At 44.0% G+C, this 20,445-nt stretch overlaps 1 protein-coding gene across 6 annotated transcripts in view; it reads right to left on the reverse strand.

The window, feature by feature from the left end:
* The window catches only part of FILIP1 (filamin A interacting protein 1), a 168,688-nt gene that overhangs the window by 105,564 nt on the left and 42,679 nt on the right, over positions 1–20,445 (reverse strand). For 4 of the 6 annotated variants that reach the window (XM_073336473.2, XM_073336472.2, XM_073336467.2 and 1 more), the window contains exon 2: positions 1,774–2,052. In XM_073336473.2, the coding sequence (XP_073192574.1) occupies positions 1,774–2,046 (273 nt within the window). In that variant the 5' untranslated portion in view covers positions 2,047–2,052. Of the gene's footprint in view, positions 1–1,773; positions 2,053–8,701; positions 8,767–20,445 lie in introns of those variants that run through there. The other 2 variants (XM_073336468.2, XM_073336474.2) reach the window with 2 other exon arrangements.

Here is a 20,445-nt window from a genome sequence, read left to right on the forward strand (position 1 = left end):
GAAGTGTATTTCATCCCTCCCGCATCAGTGGTGCATGCAAACCATTGAACTGATTTCTGCTTAAATCTTTCAGGAAACTATACATATGCTAAATGATTGATCAGAGCAGACTGCATTCAACACGACAGCTGTGCGTGACAGTTTTGCTTTGCAAAAATTAACACTGATCTTTTCAAACATAGTTGCAAATCTCATCCAACGTGAAATCTTCCCATTTTTAACAGTACACATGGCTCGTGAAATTCTGCCCCAGAAGCAATAGCATGACTTTTTGTAAAACTGAATCAGACAGAATTGCATTCTCTTTATTTTCATTTGTCATAGAAAAATTATAGTTGTATTCCTCTGGAAAGGTGCCTTTTGTTTGTGACAAATTAAAGTTGAAAACCAAAGAACAATTTAGTTTCTGCCGCTAAATGAAAAAAAAAAAAAGCTGGTTTCTCTTCTCTGCTGACAAGATTATTTTTCTTTTATACATATCTACTAAGAAAGCAACCAATCAATGCACCTTAGACTGTGCCTTGGTATTTTGGTGATGAAATACTGGATGGAATAATAGTGTTCAGTAATGAGCTCAGGCCTGATATTTTTGCAGTGGTGGTGTAACCCAGGTTTCTCACTGGTTGATCACTCACAACATAATTGTGTCCTGCCAGTGGATTAACGGGGAGGCAACAGGGATCAGTCCAAAACTAAAGGAAAAGTCCAGCGAATGTGGCTTGCAGGAAAAGCAGGGCATAACAAAGTGCTGTGTAATAGTGGTTCACTGGAAAGAAGGGGCTGTGGATGATAAAAAGCTGACCTCATTTAAACTGCACATGGATACTGTTAGGAGAAATGCAGAGAGGGGATGCCACTATGAAAAGAAATCCCATTCCCCCTGTTATAGCACCATCCCATCTGTAGGTAAATGTGTCAACTCAGCCAGGATAATTGGCATAGCTTTTGGAGTGTTGCTGTGGTTCACAAATATAAACACAAGTGCAGTAAAAAGGCTAAATTGTTTCATGTATTGCCCCACTGTCACCTCAAGTTCTTTTCCAGCATTACTGATTTCCAGGTTTCTCCCTTGCACTGAATAACTGTCTTCTGGGTTGTTTCCCCCATTGTACTTGTTTGCATCTGAATCTCATTTGGTTGTTTTCTGCCCACATGCCTAATCTCTTTAGGCCTCTTAGTATTTCTCTTTCTCTTCTGACTGGTGTTTGCAACTCCTCCCACTTTAGTATCTGCAAATCACTAATGAGGATTTCAATAAGGCTGTACTTAATAGTGACTTCTGCACTAAACACCTCAACCCACTCAATCCCATTTGTGATTACTCCTCCTTTGGAGTCCTTTGTCTTAAATTTGTGTGCCAATGTTGAGATCCAAGTCTCTCAAGGTACATCTACATTTGGAGCTGGGGGTGTGATGCATAACTGCAAGAGACATCCTCGCACTAGCTCTTACTGAGCAAGTATGCTAAAAATATAGTGTAGCCATGGCAGCATGAGCAGCAGGAGGGGCTATCTGCCCTAAGTGTCTGCCTAGGATGTCTCACAGGCAGGTACTCAGGGCAGCTAGCCTGTCCCACTGCTTGCCCTGCTGTGGCTACATGCCATATTTAGTACAATAGCTTGGTGAGGGTTAGTGTGAATACGTCTAGCGTGAGTACGTCTCCTGGAGCTGGGAATTATCTCCCCAATTCCAAGGGCAAACATACCCGCAGAGAAGAGTGTAACAAGGAGAAGACACAGAAGAGTTATATAAGAGAGAGGATGTTTTATTTACCTGCAATTCTCCTTCCATTATACTGAGGAGCCGGATTAAGTCCTCTTTAGAAAGTTCTATGGATTTCTTGTTCTTTCGTTCACCAGGTGCTGGTGATTTTAAGTGTCGTTTTACAGTCCCTGAGACCATGACCTCCTCTTCCTTTTGATGAGATTTGTTCTGTTTCTTGGCATCTTCCTGAAGGTTTTCATTCTCTGCATTGCTGACAATGGGCTTAGAACTGGAGAAATGCCCATTAGGAGAGCTTTCTCCACCTTGGTTTCGGGATCTCATCCCCACCTAGAGAGAGAAAATTATAAAGATGCATTTTCTAAGCATGTAAAACTATTTACACGAACACTCGATCTACAGCAGAATTATTGCGAAGAGGAAGAGCCATCTTTTCATTCTGAATACCAAGATTAATGTTATGCTCAGTGCAAAAGTGCTGAAAAGCTCCCCCACATCAATAAGTTTGTCTTTGGAAGCCGATGAATCAAAATATTGATTATAAACTTAATAGAGCCTTAAAACATGGTAACCATACTGAGATGAGTTGCATTCTGCGGTGCTTGAAATGATGTGGGAAACTGATAACTAAAATTTTCCAGTCTCTTTATTTTATCGTTCAGCATTCTTTTGGCTCACTGCAAGAAAAAATGAGAACACCAGGATTTGGAGGCACATCTTGATTTAACATGAGAGTTAGCTGAAAGATAAGACTGTACTTAACATTTATAAAAGCATATACCTTGAGTGTAAGTTTTCTAAGAGACAGAGTAAGGCGGAATGTGACAAACTAGCTTCTCATCTGTGGCGTGTTGGGTTCAATGTTGGTAACTGAGATAACCCTCTTATGCAGACACTCTTCATCATTTCCAGTCTTGATTATTGTGACATCAACCTCCCCATCCCTCCCTAACACCTACGTCACCTTCCTGGGTTCATACTAAACAGAGCTGTTGAAATAATCTATTCTGTATGTCACTCTGACCACAGAAACACCATTTAATCCTTCCATTGGGCCTCCTTTAACTACACCAAGTTGAAGTCCTCACTTTCAAGTGTCTTCACCACACTGTCCATCCCTACATGTCTGCTCTTACCAAGTTGCCTCCCATGCAGTTTTCACTCTGCCAAGAACAGCCCCATCTGTCAGTTTGTTAGCTTCTCTCACAAACATCTCTGTGTCTTCTTCTGTGCTGCCCTCCAAGCACACAATTCCCTTCTTGATCTGATCAGTAAGGTCATTATCCTCTGTTCCATCACATCTCTCTTTGAGACTCACCTAGGTCTCAATGCCTATTGGAAATCAGCCAGTTAGTTATGGCTCGGGTGGGGAGGTAGGATTTGTTTGCACTCAATTATAAAATGCAAAATATAGTCAAGTGTATATATCTGGACATATATCTCTACCCTCCCAGCCTTCATGTGTCACTAAGCTATGGTAAGGTGTTTGACGCAGGGACTGTGTCTTTCTAAGTATTTTTAGAGTGCCTAGCACCATGAGTCCCCAGTTACGATTTAGACTCTGGATGCTACTGTAATAGAACTATAAAATAGTAATAATGAATTTCGAGGTCTGTTTCAGGGCCAAATTCAGAGCTAAGGAGTAAGGAGGTATAAGTTAGACTCCCTTACATTAACTTTGTCACCCTAAAACTCAGACTTCCTTAGACCTACTTATTAATGTGTAAGACTTTAAACTGATGTAATTTATAAGCTGAACATTCAGAAGAAGGCATAAAAAAGTTTAAGTTAAAGGAAGGGGGGGCCTCTTCAACTTACTTTATTACACACACCCTGTTTCTTTTTGTGTTACACTCCTGTCTTCTGGCCCCTTTTCGTGAGAGTTGAGCCAATTTAGATTCCCTTAGACTTGGTTGGGTTAGGTAGGCAGATTCAGAACTAACGTGTAAAGGGGTTGAAGATATAATAAGTGGAAGTGAGTGGAAGGGAGTTTAGATGGAGCATAAATATAACAAACCTGTTTGAGGGACCTAGAGGAAGGTATAAATAACGATATCTTAGATACCCTCTAGACTTTCTTTGACATTCTTAGGGCTTGATTCTCTAATCACTTATACTGGGGTAAAACTGGTATAATTTTATTGACTTCAGCGGCATTACTCTTGATATACATGTTAATAAGAATAGAATCAGGCCCCTAGATTTTTCTCAGACTTGCCTAAATTCACTTCTGACTTTAGTTTCCACTTTGTTCTCTAGTCATAGGAGATGATTTTCAGCACCAGAAGTACTACCAGTTTGGTATAATTGCCAATCTGTGTTGATGAAAAACCCAGAATAGCAGATCAGTAATGACTTTGCAAATCTTAAGGTACACTGGCAAATCAGTGTGGGTAATCTTAGCCCTGGTCTACACTAGGACTTTAGGTCAAATTTAGCAGTGTTAAATCAAGGTAAACCTGCACCCATCCACACGATGAAGCCCTTCATTTCGACTTAAAGGGCTCTTAAAATCGATTTCCTTACTCCACCCCTGACAAGTGGATTAGCGCTTAAATCGGCCTTGCCGGGTCGAATTTGGGGTACTGTGGACACAATTCAATGGTATTGGCCTCCGGGAGCTATTCCAGAGTGCTCCATTGTGACCGCTCTGGACAGCACTCTCAACTCAGATGCACTGGCCAGGTAGACAGGAAAAGAACCGCGAACTTTTGAATCTCATTTCCTGTTTGGCCAGTGTGGCAAGCTGCAGGTGACCATGCAGAGCTCATCAGCAGAGGTGACCATGATGGAGTCCCAGAATCGCAAAAGAACTCCAGCATGGACTGAACGGGAGGTACAGGATCTGACCGCTGTGTGGGGAGAGGAATCCGTGCTATCGGAACTCCGTTCCAGTTTTCGAAATGCCAAAACCTTTGTCAAAATCTCCCAGGGCATGAAGGACAGAGGCCATAACAGGGACCCGAAGCAGTGCCGCGTGAAACTTAAGGAGCTGAGGCAAGCCTACCAGAAAACCAGAGGGGCGAACGGCCGCTCCGGGTCAGAGCTCCAAACATGCCGCTTCTATGATGAGCTGCATGCCATTTTAGGGGGTTCAGCCACCACTACCCCAGCCGTGTTGTTTGACTCCTTCAATGGAGATAGAGGCAACACGGAAGCAGGTTTTGAGGACGAAGACGATGATGATGATGATGATGATGAGGTTGTAGATAGCTCACAGCAAGCAAGTGGAGAAACCGGTTTTCCCGACAGCCAGGAACTGTTTCTCACCCTGGACCTGGAGCCAGTACCCCCCGAAACCACCCAAGGCTGACCCGGCAGGCGGAGAAGGGACCTCCGGTGAGTGTACCTTTTAAAATACTATACATGGTTTAAAAGCAAGCATGTGAAAGGATTAATTTGCCCTGGTATTTGCAGCTCTCCTGGATGTACTCCCAAAGCCTTTGCAAAAGGCTTCTGGGGAGGGCAGCCTTATTGCGTCCTCCATGGTAGGACACTTTACCACTCCAGGCCAGTAACACGTACTCAGGAATCATTGTACAACAAAGCATTGCAGTGTATGTTTGCTGGCGTTCAAACAACATCCGTTCTTTATCTCTCTGTTATCCTCAGGAGAGAGAGATATCATTCATGGTCACCTGGTTGAAATAGGGTGCTTTTCTTCAGGGGACACTCAGAGGTGCCCGTTCCTGCTGGGCTGTTTGTCTGTGGCTGAACAGAAATGTTCCCCGCTGTTAGCTACGGTGAGGGTGGAGGGTTGAGGGGGTAGCCACACGGTGGGAGGAGGCAAAATGCGACCTTGTAACGAAAGCACATGTGTTATGTATGTAATGTTAACAGCAAGGATTACCCTGAAAGAGTGTAGCCACTGTTTTATAAAATGTGTCTTTTTAAATACCGTTGTCCCTTTTTTTTCCTCCACCAGCTGCATGTGTTTCAATGATCACAGGATCTTCTCCTTCCCAGAGGCTAGTGAAGATTAGAAAGAAAAAAGAAAAAAACGCACTCGTGATGAAATGTTCTGAGCTCACGCTGTCCTCCCACACTGACAGAGCACAGACGAATCCGTGGAGACAAATAATGTCAGAGTGCAGGAAAGCACAAAATGACCGGAAGGAGAGGTGACGGGCTGAAGAGAGTAAGTGGCAGGCTGAAGACAGGGCTGAAGCTCAAATGTGGCGGCAGCGTGATGAGAGGAGGCAGGATTCAATGCTGAGGCTGCTGGAGGATCAAACCAGTATGCTCCAGTGTATGGTTGAGCTGCAGCAAAGGCAGCTGGAGCACAGACTGCCACTACAGCCCCTGTGTAACCAACCGCCCTCCTCCCCAAGTTCCATAGCTTCCACACCCAGATGCCCAAGAACGCGGTGGGGGGGCCTCCAGCCAACCAGCCACTCCACCACAGAGGATTGCCCAAAAAACAGAAGGCTGGCATTCAATAAATTTTAAAGTTGTAAACTTTTAAAGTGCTGTGTGGCATTTTCCTTCCCTCCTCCACTAGCCCTTCTAGGCTACCTTGGTAGTCACCCCCCTATTTGTGTGATGAATGAATAAAGAATGCATGAATGTGAAGCCACAATGACTTTATTGCCTCTGCAAGCGGTGATCGAAGGGAGGACAGGAGGGTGGTTAGCTTACAGGGAAGTAGACTGAGCCAAGGGGCGGAGGGTTTCATCAAGGAGAAACAAACAGAACTTTCAGACCGTAGCCTGGCCAGTCATGAAACTGGTTTTCAAAGCTTCTCTGATGCGTACCGTGCCCTCCTGTGCTCTTCTAACCATCCTGGTGTCTGGCTGCGCGTAACCAGCAGCCAGGTGATTTGCCTCAACCTCCCACCCCACCATAAACGTCTCCCCCTTACTCTCACAGATATTGTGTAGTGCACAGCCAGCAGTAATAACAGTGGGAATATTGGTTTCACTGAGGTCTAAGCGAGTCAGTAAACTGCGCCAGCGCGCCTTTAAACGTCCAAATGCACATTCTACCACCATTCTGCACTTGCTCAGCCTGTAGTTGAACAGCTCCTGACTACTGTCCAGGCGGCCTGTGTACGGCTTCATGAGCCATGGCATTAATGGGTAGGCTGGGTCCCCAAGGATAACTATAGGCATTTCAACATCCCCAACAGTTATTTTCTCTTCTGGGAATAAAGTCCCTTCCTGCAGCTTTTGAAACAGACCAGAGTTCCTGAAGATGCAAGCGTCATGTACCTTTCCCGACCATCCCACGTTGATGTTGGTGAAACGTCCCTGGTGATCCACCAGAGCTTGCAGCACTATTGAAAAGTACCCCTTGCGGTTTATGTACTCACCGGCTTGGTGCTCCAGTGCCAAGATAGGGATATGGGTTCCGTCTATGGCCCCACCACAGTTAGGGAATCCCATTGCAGCAAAGCCATCCACTATGACCTGCACATTTCCCAGGGACACTACCCTTGATATCAGCAGATCTTTGATTGCATGGGCTACTTGCATCACAGCAGCCCCCACAGTAGATTTGCCCACTCCAAATTGATTCCCAGCTGACCGGTAGCTGTCTGGTGTTGCAAGCTTCCACAAGGCTATCGCCACTCGCTTCTCAACTGTGAGGGCTGCTCTCATCTTGGTATTCATGCGCTTCAGGGCAGGGGAAAGCAAGTCACAAAGTTCCATAAAAGTGCCCTTACGCATGCGAAAGTTTTGCAGCCACTGGGAATCGTCCCAGACCTGCAACACTATGAGGTCCCACCAGTCTGTGCTTGTTTTCGAGCCCAGAATCGGTGTTCCACAGCATGAACCTGCCCCATTAGCACCATGATGCATGCATTGGCAGGGCCCATGCTTTCAGAGAAATATGTGTCCATGTCCTGATCACTCACATGACCACGCTGACGTCGCCTCCTCGCCCGGTATCGCTCTGCCAGGTTCTGGTGCTACATATAATGCTGGATAATGCATGTGGTGTCTAATGTGCTCCTAATTGCAAAAGCCTCCATGCTTGCCTTGGTATGGCGTCCTCACAGAAAAAAGGCGCGGAACGATTGTCTGCCGTTGCTCTGACGGAGGGGGGGCGACTGACGACATGGCTTACAGGGTTGGCTTACAGGGAATTAAAATCAACAAAGGGGGTGGCTTTACATCAATGAGTATTTCAGGCAGGATTTCACGGAGGGTTCCAATAAGAAATGGTGCACCTAAGTAATTGTTCTTATTGGAACAAGCAGGTTGGTCTGGCCTCTGATTGATACATGGCTAGATTTACCTCGCTGCACCTTCTCTGTGAGTGACTGCAGTGTGACCTAGAGGAATGAGTCCCCTAGATGGGGGCTGAGGGGGAAGCAAATGAGTACAAAACAAATCTGGTCTATTTCTTATTTTGATCCACTCCATCTATCTTTTACATCTTTGGCTGGCAGCAGACGGTGCAGAAGGACTGCATGCCATCCACATCTCATGGCTGCTCGGCAGAAGATGGTACAATAGGACTGCTAGCAATCCGTATCGCCTGCCTGCTCACCATAAGATGGTTCAATAGGACTGACTGCAGGACTAAAGAGAATGACCTGGTCAAGTCACTTCTAATGTAGTCCCTGCACCCAGGTCTGCCCAGGTGCTCCTGGCCGACGTGGCCAGGAGCACCTCGGACATGATGATGATGGCTACCAGTCCTATTGTACCATCTGCTGCCACAAGGCAATGGGTTGCTGCTGCTGTGTAGCAATGCAGTACCACGTCTGCCAGCACCCAGGAGACATACGGTGACGGTTACCTGAGTGGGCTCCCTGCTTGCTGTGGTATGGCGTCTGCACAGGTAACTCAAGAAAAAAGGCGCGAAACGATTGTCTGCTGCTGCTTTCACGGAGGGAGGGAAGGAGGGAACGGGGGCCTGACGATATGTACCCAGAACCACCCGCGACAATGCTTTAGCCCCATCAGGCATTGGAATCTCAACCCAGAATTCCAATGGGCAGTGGAGACTGCGGGAACTGTGGGATACCTACCCACAGTGCAACACTCCGGAAGTTGACGCTTGCCTTGGTACTGTGGAAGCGCTCCGCCGAGTTAATGCACTTAATGCACTTAGAGCATTTTCTGTGGAGACACACACACTCGAATATATAAAATCGATTTCTAAAAAACTGACTTCTATAAATTCGACCTTATTCCGTAGTGTAGACATACCCTCACATAGAGCCTAGAAGGATTTACACTTAAGTTGATTCTAGACAGTGCTATAAATATCTTGTTTAGATTAGCCTTAATTTTTCGTAATGTCATTCACAGTGTGCCTGATTGTTTTTTTTTTTTCATTTTCATCTGTTATATACTGGTTTAATGCTGTTGAATTCAATGAAGTCTATCCTGAGAAGAGAATCCAGCCCAGTGTTTTTAAGCAAGAGAGTCTCATAATGAGGTTGCTTGCATTGTAGGGTTATTTCCACCCAGACAATATGTGATACAGGTATACAATAGCTACTAACTTCCTGAAAGCCTACACAGTATATTATTCACCAGACAGTTTAGATTTATCACAAGAACTATGTTTTCTAAAAACAGATCTCCATTATGAGCATGAACAATACCTGAGGAGTTCAGGAAATCTTTTGGGTCTCAGGTTTATAATGGAAAAATAAACACTATACTATGTTTCCTTTCAGATAGGGCTACTCAATTTGTTTGGTTGTAATGGGTTTTAAACTCCATAACCATGTTTCCTCTCCAAGACGGAGCACTTGGGATTTACTTTGTCTCTATTTTCTATGTATTTCCTTTTGAGTCCCTCTGGTGTGCAGCCTCCAGCCACAAGAGCACCTAAAACATTTTTCATGGTTTAGACTTGAGAGTGAATGATTTCGTGGTTTTAGAGCAGTGGTGGGCAATCTGCAGCCCTCGGGCCGCACGCAGCCCGTCAGGGTAATCCTCTGGCAGGCCGCCAGACAGTTTGTTCACATTTGCATGGCTGCCCGCAGCTACCAGTGGCTGCGGTTCGCTGTTCCTGGCCAATGGGCGCTGCAGGAAGTGGCGTAGGCCACAGTAGAGTGTCCTATAAATAATAAGGAAAAGATGAATGCTGTGATTATTTACTGGAACCTATATTATTGTTCTGGGCATACATAGATTCTTCAGTTTTCAAAAGTTAACACATACAAGTTTTTTTGAAATGTTCTTTCCTTTTATTGTAAGAAATCTTTGTGAGTAATTTGCTGAGTAGAATGTCAGGAGAGGGTAGACTATCCGTTGTTCCAACCCTTTTTCTTCTATCTATTGTTATATAACCTCACTAGGGTTCCTGGAATAACAGGCCAGATTGGAATATATTGTTACATTAGCTGTGGGTTTATTAGAATCAGATCATGCAAAGATTTTTCTGAACCTAGCAGAGAGTCCTTATGATAATCAAACATGCTGATTTTGGCTATATAGTGGTTTCTCTTCTCAAAACAAAAAATAGCGTGAGAGTTCAAAAAAAGACTGCTGATTTGGACCCATACTATGGTCATTGGCTGTGGACACAAATTGTCATCTGAAGATTAACAGTAGATCTGAAGAAGAGAAACACCATACGGGAGTGCTGTGTTTCTGTGACAGGCTAACAATACACTGCATGTATGTCCTATAAAAGGCTTTTTAGAGATGAGTCCAACCTGAAGCCATTTCTCGAAATTCCTCTCCCTCAAAGTTTGGCATTCGGGTACTATGAAACACAGATTTGAGTCATCCCTGGCTTTGGTTTTACAAAACACTCCGATGCCAATTTGAGTTATGCTACACATGTAGCCAGAAGAGAATGTAACCCTAATGACTAACACTATGAAGAACGGAACAAACGTTAACCCTTTGTAGTTCTGCAGTTTCCTAAGTCTCCAGGAATAAAAAAGGCTAGAGCACTACCCCACTATGCTCTCTAGCTGCCTTTCTTCTCCTCTTATGGGTCACAGACTACCTGTACATCTGAAAAATCAAACTAAATACGAGGGTTTTATTCCTTTTACCTTTACCAAATGTAAAGTAATTTATCAGGGGGGAGAGGGGGATTGAAAGATCATGTCCTTTTGTGATGGAGGATGTCAGGTGCTTGTTTAAGTACAGAAAGAAAAGGAGTACTTGTGGCACCTTAGAGACGAACCAATTTATTTGAGCATGAGCTTTCGTGAGCTACAGCTCACTTCATCAGATGAAGCTCATGCTCAAATAAATTGGTTCGTCTCTAAGGTGCCACAAGTACTCCTTTTCTTTTTGCGAATACGGACTAACACGGCTGTTACTCTGAAACCTGTTTAAGTACGGGTATCTGTACACTCGGTATCACGGGACAAACTCTTGCCTTGGTGCTTAGATAACCAAGCTGCAGGCTGATGATCTTCACCGGGACCAGGGAGGACGTGCCCTCTCCCCCAGGGCACTGCATGGCTGCTCTATTTGAAATAACACCAGCAATGCTCCATGAGGTAGGGAGAAGAGCTGGTGGATCCACAGGTCACACCCCTGCCTCTTTCTGCCAGCCTAAACTCATCTGTGAGCATGAGTGCAGTGAGACCCATGCAAGTGGTTCACGGTCCCTGTGCAAGGCTCCACATCCTGCCTGCCCAATGCATTGGAACAGCACTGCTGATGTCAGGGAGCACAGCAGCCACGGAGGAGAACCTGGATTTGGCCCTATTGGCACTGTCTGGTTTCTGACAAACAGAATGGGGGAGGGGGGTGTAGTATAAAATATATTGATATCTAATGTATATTACTGCTTTCTACTATCAATGGAATGGATGGCTAAACATCCCCTAACCTACTTTGGTGAACAAGAACTTTTTATGTTTGTAGAAAACACTTTAAAAAATAGAAAAAGACCTGCTCTCTGAGGTGCAGTATTGGTTGCCTTAATTTCTCTCTTTTTCTCATATTTTTAAATCAAATTATTTATTTGTATACCTTTACGATTTTCTTTTCCCATCAATAAAATGTGTGCTGGATGTGAGAAATTTCTGCATTATTTTAAATGAAAAAATATGTATGACTCAGTTTCCCACTTACTTGCGTATTGTGTATTAGCCTCTGGGACAGGGAAATCAGAGTGTTGGTCAGGTAGGCATGTCTGGGTTGGTATGAATGAGCTATCAAGGACTTCAACAACATATGAATGGAGTTACCGTGGCAATATAAAGGACGACCAACAACTGGACATTACTTTTAATGAGACAAGGTGGATAAGCATGGGTAAGCGGGTGAAGCTTCCTGTTGAGGAGGCTAGCCCCCTGTCCCAGCTCTTCTGACCAAGGCTCCATCCCCGCTCACTGCTCTTGGACCCTCCCTCCTATCACCCCAGCCAGGGGGCTGAGAGCTCGGTCAGGGCCGTGGGGGGGAGGCTGAGAGGTTGGCCCTGCATGGCAGAGCTCTCTGCCCTGGCTGGAGCTTGGAGCCCCTCTCCCATTCTGCCCCTTATGCCTGCAGCTCCGCCCACGTTCTGTCCCCACTCCACCTTTTCCACCCTGAGGCCCCGGCCCCTGCTCGCTCCTTCCACCACCACTCCCCTCCCCCACTGCGGCCCTGAGATTGGAAAAGCTCTGTTCCCCTACTGCCACAGCGGGGATCAAGAGCTCTTCCAGCCACAGGACCGTGGTGGGGGGAGATTTTTCTGGGGGCCCCAAATCTGCCACTAATCCCCACCCACCCCCCATAGCAGCGTAAGGTTTGGAGAGGCTTAGCCTCCCTTGCCCCCATTGCTTGCCGCCTATGTGTATGAGGTAATATCTTTTATTGGACCACCTTCTGCTGGTGAAAGAGACCAGCTTTTGAGCTTACATAGCACCGAAGAAGAGCGCTGTATAAGCTCAAAAGATTGTCTCTCTTTCACCAACAGAAGTTGGTCCAATAAAACATATTACCTCACCCATCTTGTCTCTCTACTATACTGGGACCAACGCAGCAATTAAATTTTGAATGACTGCCAATCAAGGGAGGCTGAACATGTGAAAACAGCCTGTCTAAAGCTTGAAACAAGGAACTGAGATGTTAGGGGTCAGACATAAGAACTCTGCTGCTTAGTGTAATGGATTTGAATTCAGGATGCTTGGGCAAGAGAGACAGGTTGGGTTGCTACCATAGACACTCTTGCACGCTTTTCTTTTCCATTCTAACCTAAGGACCTACATACTGTCTTTCCTTTGACTAATAACTGCTGGCTTGTTTTGAACAGGCTGTCACTGCTAACATCTCTCTCAAAGGGATAGTGTCTCTGACAGGAAGTCAGGTTCTTTTGGACTTGCTGAAAGAGCCATGGTGAGAAATAGGAGAACTAAGCCAAAAGGCCCAGTCTCAGGGCAAGTCTACACTACAGCGCTACATCGGCTGGTGTGGACATGTTGTATCAACCAGACAAGGTACTAACAAGCTTCAACAGGACTTTATTTTCAAAGTGGAAACCTCTTTACCAAGCTGCTGCTGCACCCTCTGTAGCTTTCTCCCAGCCTCTCAACTCCTCCCCTCTCCTTCCTGTTTCCTGTCCTTTCAGACTCCTAACAGCCAGTGCTCCCAATGCTAATAATTACAAGCAATATCTAAATACCACAGGACAGCACAAAACTTGTGTCCCTCGGGGGAGAGGGGGAATGTTTTTCACACCCTGGAGCGATGAAATTTATATCGATTTAAGCGGTAGTGTAGAGCTGCCCTCCGTGTACTGGACCCACTGGGCTCTGTCTTGCCAAAAATGGAGGACCTTGCACTAAAGGGTTACACTCTCAGAGAGATTGTCTAAGGGTCAGAGAGACGCTCACCCCAGAGATCCACGACAAAGCATTATAGCATGTGAATTATAATGACCACACAGTTTCTCCACTGAGAAAAGTACTTTAGTTTTGTGCGTGAGAATTGCTATTTAGGAACTATTTGCCTATCAAAACATTTTCTGAAACTTCCTCAGTCATTGTGAGTTGATATAATGTTCTTCAAAACAAGACAGTTTCACAAAACTAGTGATATAACCTTCAGGGCAAATCCAGTGGACACAGAGTACAAAGCATGTGGTTTATGTTAGTGTCACTTTGATGGCTTCATTGATTTCAAGCGAAACTTTCAGTTACATTAGCTGCTCTTGAGCAATCCACTTTATCTAGCTAAGGAGTGGCATGGACTTGTTTCACAGGGAGTCATGTCCAGCTGCCTTCAACTGGAAAGGCATTTTGGCTATACTGACTGAGGGATAATCAGGAGAGGAATTTAGGTCACCACCTACTTAAAATAAACTTTTATCATTTCATCTGTGTCTGTTTCATAGATTCCAAGACTGGAAGGGTCCATTGTGATCATCTAGTCTAATTTCTTGTGTAACACAGGCCAGAGAACTTCCCCAAAATAATTCCTAGAGCTTAACTTCTAGAAAAACTTCCAGTCTTGATTTAAACATTGTCAGTGATGCAGAATCCACCAAACACTTTGGTAAATTGTTCCAATGGTTAATAACACTCGCTATTAAAAATGTATATGCCTTATTTGGGGGGATTTACTGTCCTTCCTAGCCTAGTACACCCAGTGCATGTGTTCTCACATAGCAAAGTGCCCACCTACCACTACAGTGCTTTTTTCCTCATTATGATGCAACCTAATTGGGTATCTGGGATGCTTGTTTTTTAATCTGATGTTACAACAAAGTTTGGTTTTAAAAGAAAGTCACTGGTATCACAGTACTCAAGTAGCTGGCTATTTTTACTGCACTGTACATGACTCTAATTCGTTTCCCACTAGGATGTCAATAGGAGTTTTGGCATTGATTTCAGTGAAATCAGAATTTAGCCTACAAATACAGTGTACTGTATAATGGATAGAGCCAGACTGTGCCATTAAGGCACAGGGCTGTAGTGGGGCAGCATAACTGATCCAATGCCTTTTAAGACCAGGTTTACACTAGACACTTACTTTGATATAACTACGTTGCTCAGGGATGTGAAAAATCCACACTCCTGAGCAGCATAGTTATACTGACCCTAATCCCCCTTGTAGACAGTGCTATGTCAGCAGGAAAGCTTCTCCTGCAGACATAGCTACTGCCTCTTGCGGGAGGTGGAGTTATTAAGCCAAGGGGAGAGCTTTCTCCCGTCAGCTTAGAGCATCTTCACCAGACATGCTGCAGTTGCACCAAAGTAAATTTGTAGTGTAGACCTGCCCTAAGCTCCCCAGCAACCTGCACCACCTTTCTAAGGTGTAGCATGTGTGGAGGGGACAGGAGTAGCTGGGTTATTGCCTAGACTCCTCCTGCCCCTCTCCATCTGTTCTGAGTAACTTGTCCCACAGTGGATGTTAGCATGGAACATGCCTTATTCTCAGAAAATTGCAGCACTGTAGTTGTGACTGACCTGTTTAGGAAAAAAGGCTCATAACAGGCCTGACTTTGTGGGGTAGTGAGTTCGCTCCACTTCTGGGTACTAAGTATCTTTGATTCACATTAACTTTCATGGACGTTGAGGTTTACCCAGCACCTCTTCATAGACATGTAGTTCCTTGAAGAATTGGGTTATGGGTATTTTGTCCTTTGCATATTTTTTCTCCTGCTTTCCACTCTCTGAAGTTCTTCCATTCCTCTAGAAGAGCAGCTCATGACCTTTAATGTAGACTTTAAAGAAACCTTGTCACCATTAATTTTAGTCTACACTTATTAAACATTTGCTTCATCATGTGACAGCAAGAACATGCCTGGAAGATTACCAGGCAGGCAATGCAGTCTAGCTGACCTATCAAAAACTTTCTTTGCTCCTGAAGTGGAGAATCCTTGGTATTAGATAAACATTAATCATTTCTGTATTGTTAACAATATAGAACCAAGCTTGTATCCCACAAGGTAAAATACACAGTGAACTTATGAACCACACTTAATCTTTGTTAAGCAATTTTTGTTTCCTGTCAGAGGGTACAGAGGCCGGATTCCTTGCTGCAAACACCACAACCAAGTTCAACAGCAGCTGCATTATCTACAGAGGTTATATAAACCCTTGTCCCGCACCCCATATGCCTTTTACCTTCTCCCTAGGCACAAGATGGGGGAATCACCCCCTCCTTACAATCATGGGCTTCTGTAGCTCTTCCTTCCCCAGTTTCTCTTTTAACTGTTCTCAGCTGAGGTGTTGAATCACCTTGTTAACTGGTGAATCATCCAGTCCTTAATCAATTATCTCCTCAATTTGGCCCATGTGGGGAAACTGCCAAGTGCACAGAGTGCTGAGTCAGCCGTAAGCTATTCACACTCTGTCACACTCCCACAACAATGGATTTTCTGTTTCCAAAATGGCAGGAAATGGGTATGCTGATAATACATGCAGCTGTTGGCTCTTCCTTCTAGTCCCTTGTCATTGTCCTTCCAATGACCCAGGAGTGATGTATCACTGCCCCAGCCCTAAGAGTGATATAGCACTGTTCCAGCATGATGTGGAAATTAAAGTCTAATCCTTCACTCTTTGGGGCCCAACAACCTCACGGTTACTTAGAAATGTGTTACAGCTAGCTCAGAGTGAAAATAAGACACAGACAATCAGGAAACAATGCTTTTGTATTAGAGGCTGATTTTTTACACTTTAATTAAAACATGGAAAACGATTACAGCTAAATTTTATGTTTGACTTTTAAAAACTGGTGGGGGGGGAGCAAAAAAGAAGATACAAACAAATACAAGCACACCCAAGACAAAACCAGCAGCACTATCCACAGCAATAGAGTCAAAAGACGAGCCCTGTCCTGCAGCGTGTCCTGCTAACTCTAATTCGGCTATTGACCAAAGCGGAGAACCAAATCGCTCACAGCAGCTCCCTCTCTTTTGTGTCACGGGAGCTCAGGCTTGAACACCAATGCTAGTCTCCATCTAAGTACTGTGTAATCATTCCACCCAAAGGACAGAACTGCAGCTTAAGAAAGGCACAGTCCCTCTGAAATCTAGCCAGTTTCAAAAATGAGTTAAAAGTAGTTTCTGATACTAAACCAGTCCCAGAGTCACACTGACAATTTTTGTGGTATTTACAATAATATTTTCCTATTTTAGTTTTTTCATTTTTTTAAAAAAAATCTCTTCTCCTTCTCCTTTGCCTGGTTGCTGTGTGAAAAATCCACACAACCAAAATAAATAAATAAATAAAGCCCTAGCTGGCTTGACACAGGAAACAGAGACACTCACTATAAACAAACAGTAAACAAACTGGGTAGGAAAAATAGAGCAGCACTCTCATTTACAGTAAGGGTAAGGGGTAGGTCAATTCTTTGCAGGCAGAGGTATGCTTTCAAAGTAGGAGGAGTTCTTTTAAGCCACCACCCTTGTTAGTGGGTGTTTGGAGGTGCTTCAGCTCAGAGGGAGGTCTGAGAAGCATTGAGCCTGAAATAGCACCATGTTCCACTCGTGCTCGAAGATTGATGCTGCTACCACACTCCTTCAAAGATGGCAGCAACATTCCCGCTTCAAGCCAGGCCACTTCTACTGGCTGTACAAGGAGTGGGGAAGATGATAATCCAGCTCTGCCTCTCCTTGTTCTCCTTAGGAGGGCTCACACTCTCCAAGCACAAGACACTTGAGTTGTTACTACCATTTGTGCAATGAAAGAGGAAAGGATTCTTATGTCCTCTACCTGTTTTGCTTCCCTGTGCAAGGCTGACAATCTGTCCCGAATTATTTTACCACAGGGTTCTCAAACTGGGGGTTGTGACCCCGCAGGGGTCACAAGGTTATTACATGGGGGGTCGCAAGCTGTCAGCCTCCACCTCAAATCCTGTTTTACCTTCAGCATTTATAACGGTGTTAAATATATAAAAAAGTGTTTTTAATTTATTAAGTGGGGGGTCACACTCAGAGGCTTGCATGTGAAAGGGGTCACCAGTACAAAAGTTTGAGAACCACTGTTTTACCAGCTCTTCAGTGAGTACCATCCAAATGTATTGGAAAAATTAAAGAACCAAAGTTAACCTGCACCATGTATATGTTTTCATTGGTTTGAAAGACAGCAATGCTACATGCTGACAAGGAGCAACATAAAATACTGCACAAATACCCCCCTCTGTGCACTGATGGTGACCTCATATGCTTCAGTGGCTTTCAGATATAGGAACCAAATTCATGTATCTCTTCTAATGTTTTGATTTTAAAAAATTCCCAGCCAATTGCTTGACTTGAAAAGAATGATTTAAGATCATTCTTATTTATGAATCTACATGTTGAGTCGGTTTTACTCTATTCTTGACCATCCTGTCCATTCTAGTTTGCTGAAAGCTTCTCCTGTCTTATTAGCTCAGAGGGAGAAAAAGATGCTAAACTGAAAACATACCACAGCTACCTTAAATATTGGGGAGCAAAAAAGATCCAAATAAATATTCCCACATAACACCATCTTGTTTTCACATAACTGAAACTACACACTGTCAGAATCACCTTGCTTTAAGGCTGTCACCTCTTAAAATCCTGTTTCAACATGGATACAAGGGAGGTGAATATCATTTGTCCCAGTCAGCCAGGCTTCCTACATGTCTCTAAGTTTGTTTTTAGTGATACAGACCCTTGAATTTTCTTTTTGCCACTAGTGCATGGTAAAAATTACTCAATTATTTTAAAATAATTAATATCAATGCAAAGATATGGAAAAGGGGCTCCTTCAAACCACATGGGGAAGTTTGAAATGTTTTAATTACAGTTCAGTCAAAATCTGCTGCAGTGTGGAAGCACAAGTGTATCAGCATTGGGCTAATGCATGAGAACCAGAAAAAGAAAGTGACCATTGTGGCTTTAGGGTCAGATTTTCAAAATTGCTCAACACCAAAAATTCCCCCACTGTGACATTTATGGCCAAAAACAGCTCAGCAACACCCAACATGCTGAACGCTCCTGAAAATCTGGACCTGATTTAGGTGCCTAAATAGGAAATGAGCTCATTTGACTATCTAGTCCCAGTTCCTTGAGCTGAACTCTTTTTGGAAAATCTGGCCCCTATTGCCCAAGATAAGTAAATATGACAAACAATAATGTATTTTTAAAATTATTTTTGCATTGGTAATGTAAAGTGCTATTCATAAAAGATGTACTGGTAGTAACAGAGGTATATTGCAAAAAATACATTGGCCAAAATTTTCAAACGCCAATGACTAGTATTAGGCACATGATGTAAAAGTGGCCTGGTTTTCAAAGTCACTGAAGGGCATTGTGCAGGTGCCAAGTACCTTTGAAAATCAGGCCATTTTTTAGGTACCTAAATATGGATTTAGGTGCCTAATTTTAGGCATTCAGGTCTGGAAAATGCACAAGAAAAGATTAGGGATCTATAAGGTCCTGGTTGGCAAATTAGACTAGAAAGATGCCTACAAGTAGAAAAATCACGATTCCTGAAGAATTATACATAAACTGAGAAAATATTTTCCCCAGTAGTTTTGTGCTAAGAGCTACTTATTTGTTTATTTTAATATTTTTCAGCCGACCACCAAGGAATGGTGGGCAACAGATAAAGAATTATGGGCTTATTTTCCCAGGAGTGTTTGCACGGGAAAGGAACTTCACTGTTGGGGAAGTGCTGAAGGCGATGGAGCTGTTGCCCTCTCCTGAGTGTTTTGCCAGGGACAGCAGCTTTATATTCCTGCCAGGGAGCCAGCCTGACTCTAACCTGCCTTGGGAGCTGTAATGCCCAATTCCAGCTCACCTAGCATAACAGGGGTCACAGGCATTTTAAGCCACTGTCCTCACTCTTGGCAGACTTTCCACCACTGTGGATTGTCAGCATGGATTTTATTGGAAGAAATCTATGAAACCCAGGCAGTGAATTGGGCTCGATGCTTTTACCTCCCAACCATCTAAAAACTTGTGGTTGGTATAACTTAAAATATACAGTGAGGGGCAAGTAGAAAGTGTAGTTATACCAGTTGATATTCCCCTATACATCACTCCTGAATTATGTATTGGAAGATATTTTAAAGCCTACTCAATTTTCTAAATTGTAATTAATGAAAAGAAAAAAAACAGTAGAGATTTATATGCTGGAGAAAATGTGGCATCCTCCTTAACTATGCATACCAATAAGATGGCTACACAAGAGTTAAATAGCAAATGTTTCTGGATGGAAATGCTGATTATTATTATTAAAAGCTTAAACCTACCCCCGTATTTAAATTGCTCAAAATTACATCAATATAACTTTTTTATTTTGGGATGGATCTGCTAAGCAGGGGACAACACAACTCCCATCAGCCCCCTTCCCATTTGCACATCCCCATCCTCCTGGCCCGGTAAGGTGAACCAGAAAGTGGCCAGCCTGTGTTCGGAAGTAGCACCTACATGGTGAGTCAAGAGCTACAGAGAAATTAAATGTAGAGGGGAACCCCCAGGAACTGTATGCAAAAGTTAACCATGTGTGAAACAGGCTGTGACAGTTGGGTGCAAGTCTGTGTGAGACTTACGGGGTAGCAGCAGCAGCTGGGCTAGGAGCCAGTGCAAAGGGGCCCCAATGAGAGTCACTAACTGAGCCTGGCTTGGAAATGGGGAAGCTTCTATTTCCTTGACTAGAGACTGACCTAGACAGGGAACTCCAGGCCTGAAGAGTCCTAACCTTCTAATTGCTATTGCTCACTTTGAACTGTAACTGTTCAAGCCTCTGTATCTAGGGTATTAGCAACTTATCTCTTTCCTGCCAGCCCTAGTAAAATACCCTTTCACTTAGCTGTGTGGCTGAATGGTTACTGGGACTTGCCATAGCTAGTACCAGGGCTATCCCCTACAAGGCCTATCTGATGAAATGCCTGC

The sequence above is a fragment of the Lepidochelys kempii genome, chromosome 3 (genome assembly GCF_965140285.1).
Source record: "Lepidochelys kempii isolate rLepKem1 chromosome 3, rLepKem1.hap1, whole genome shotgun sequence".
NCBI classification, from domain to species: domain Eukaryota; kingdom Metazoa; phylum Chordata; order Testudines; family Cheloniidae; genus Lepidochelys; species Lepidochelys kempii.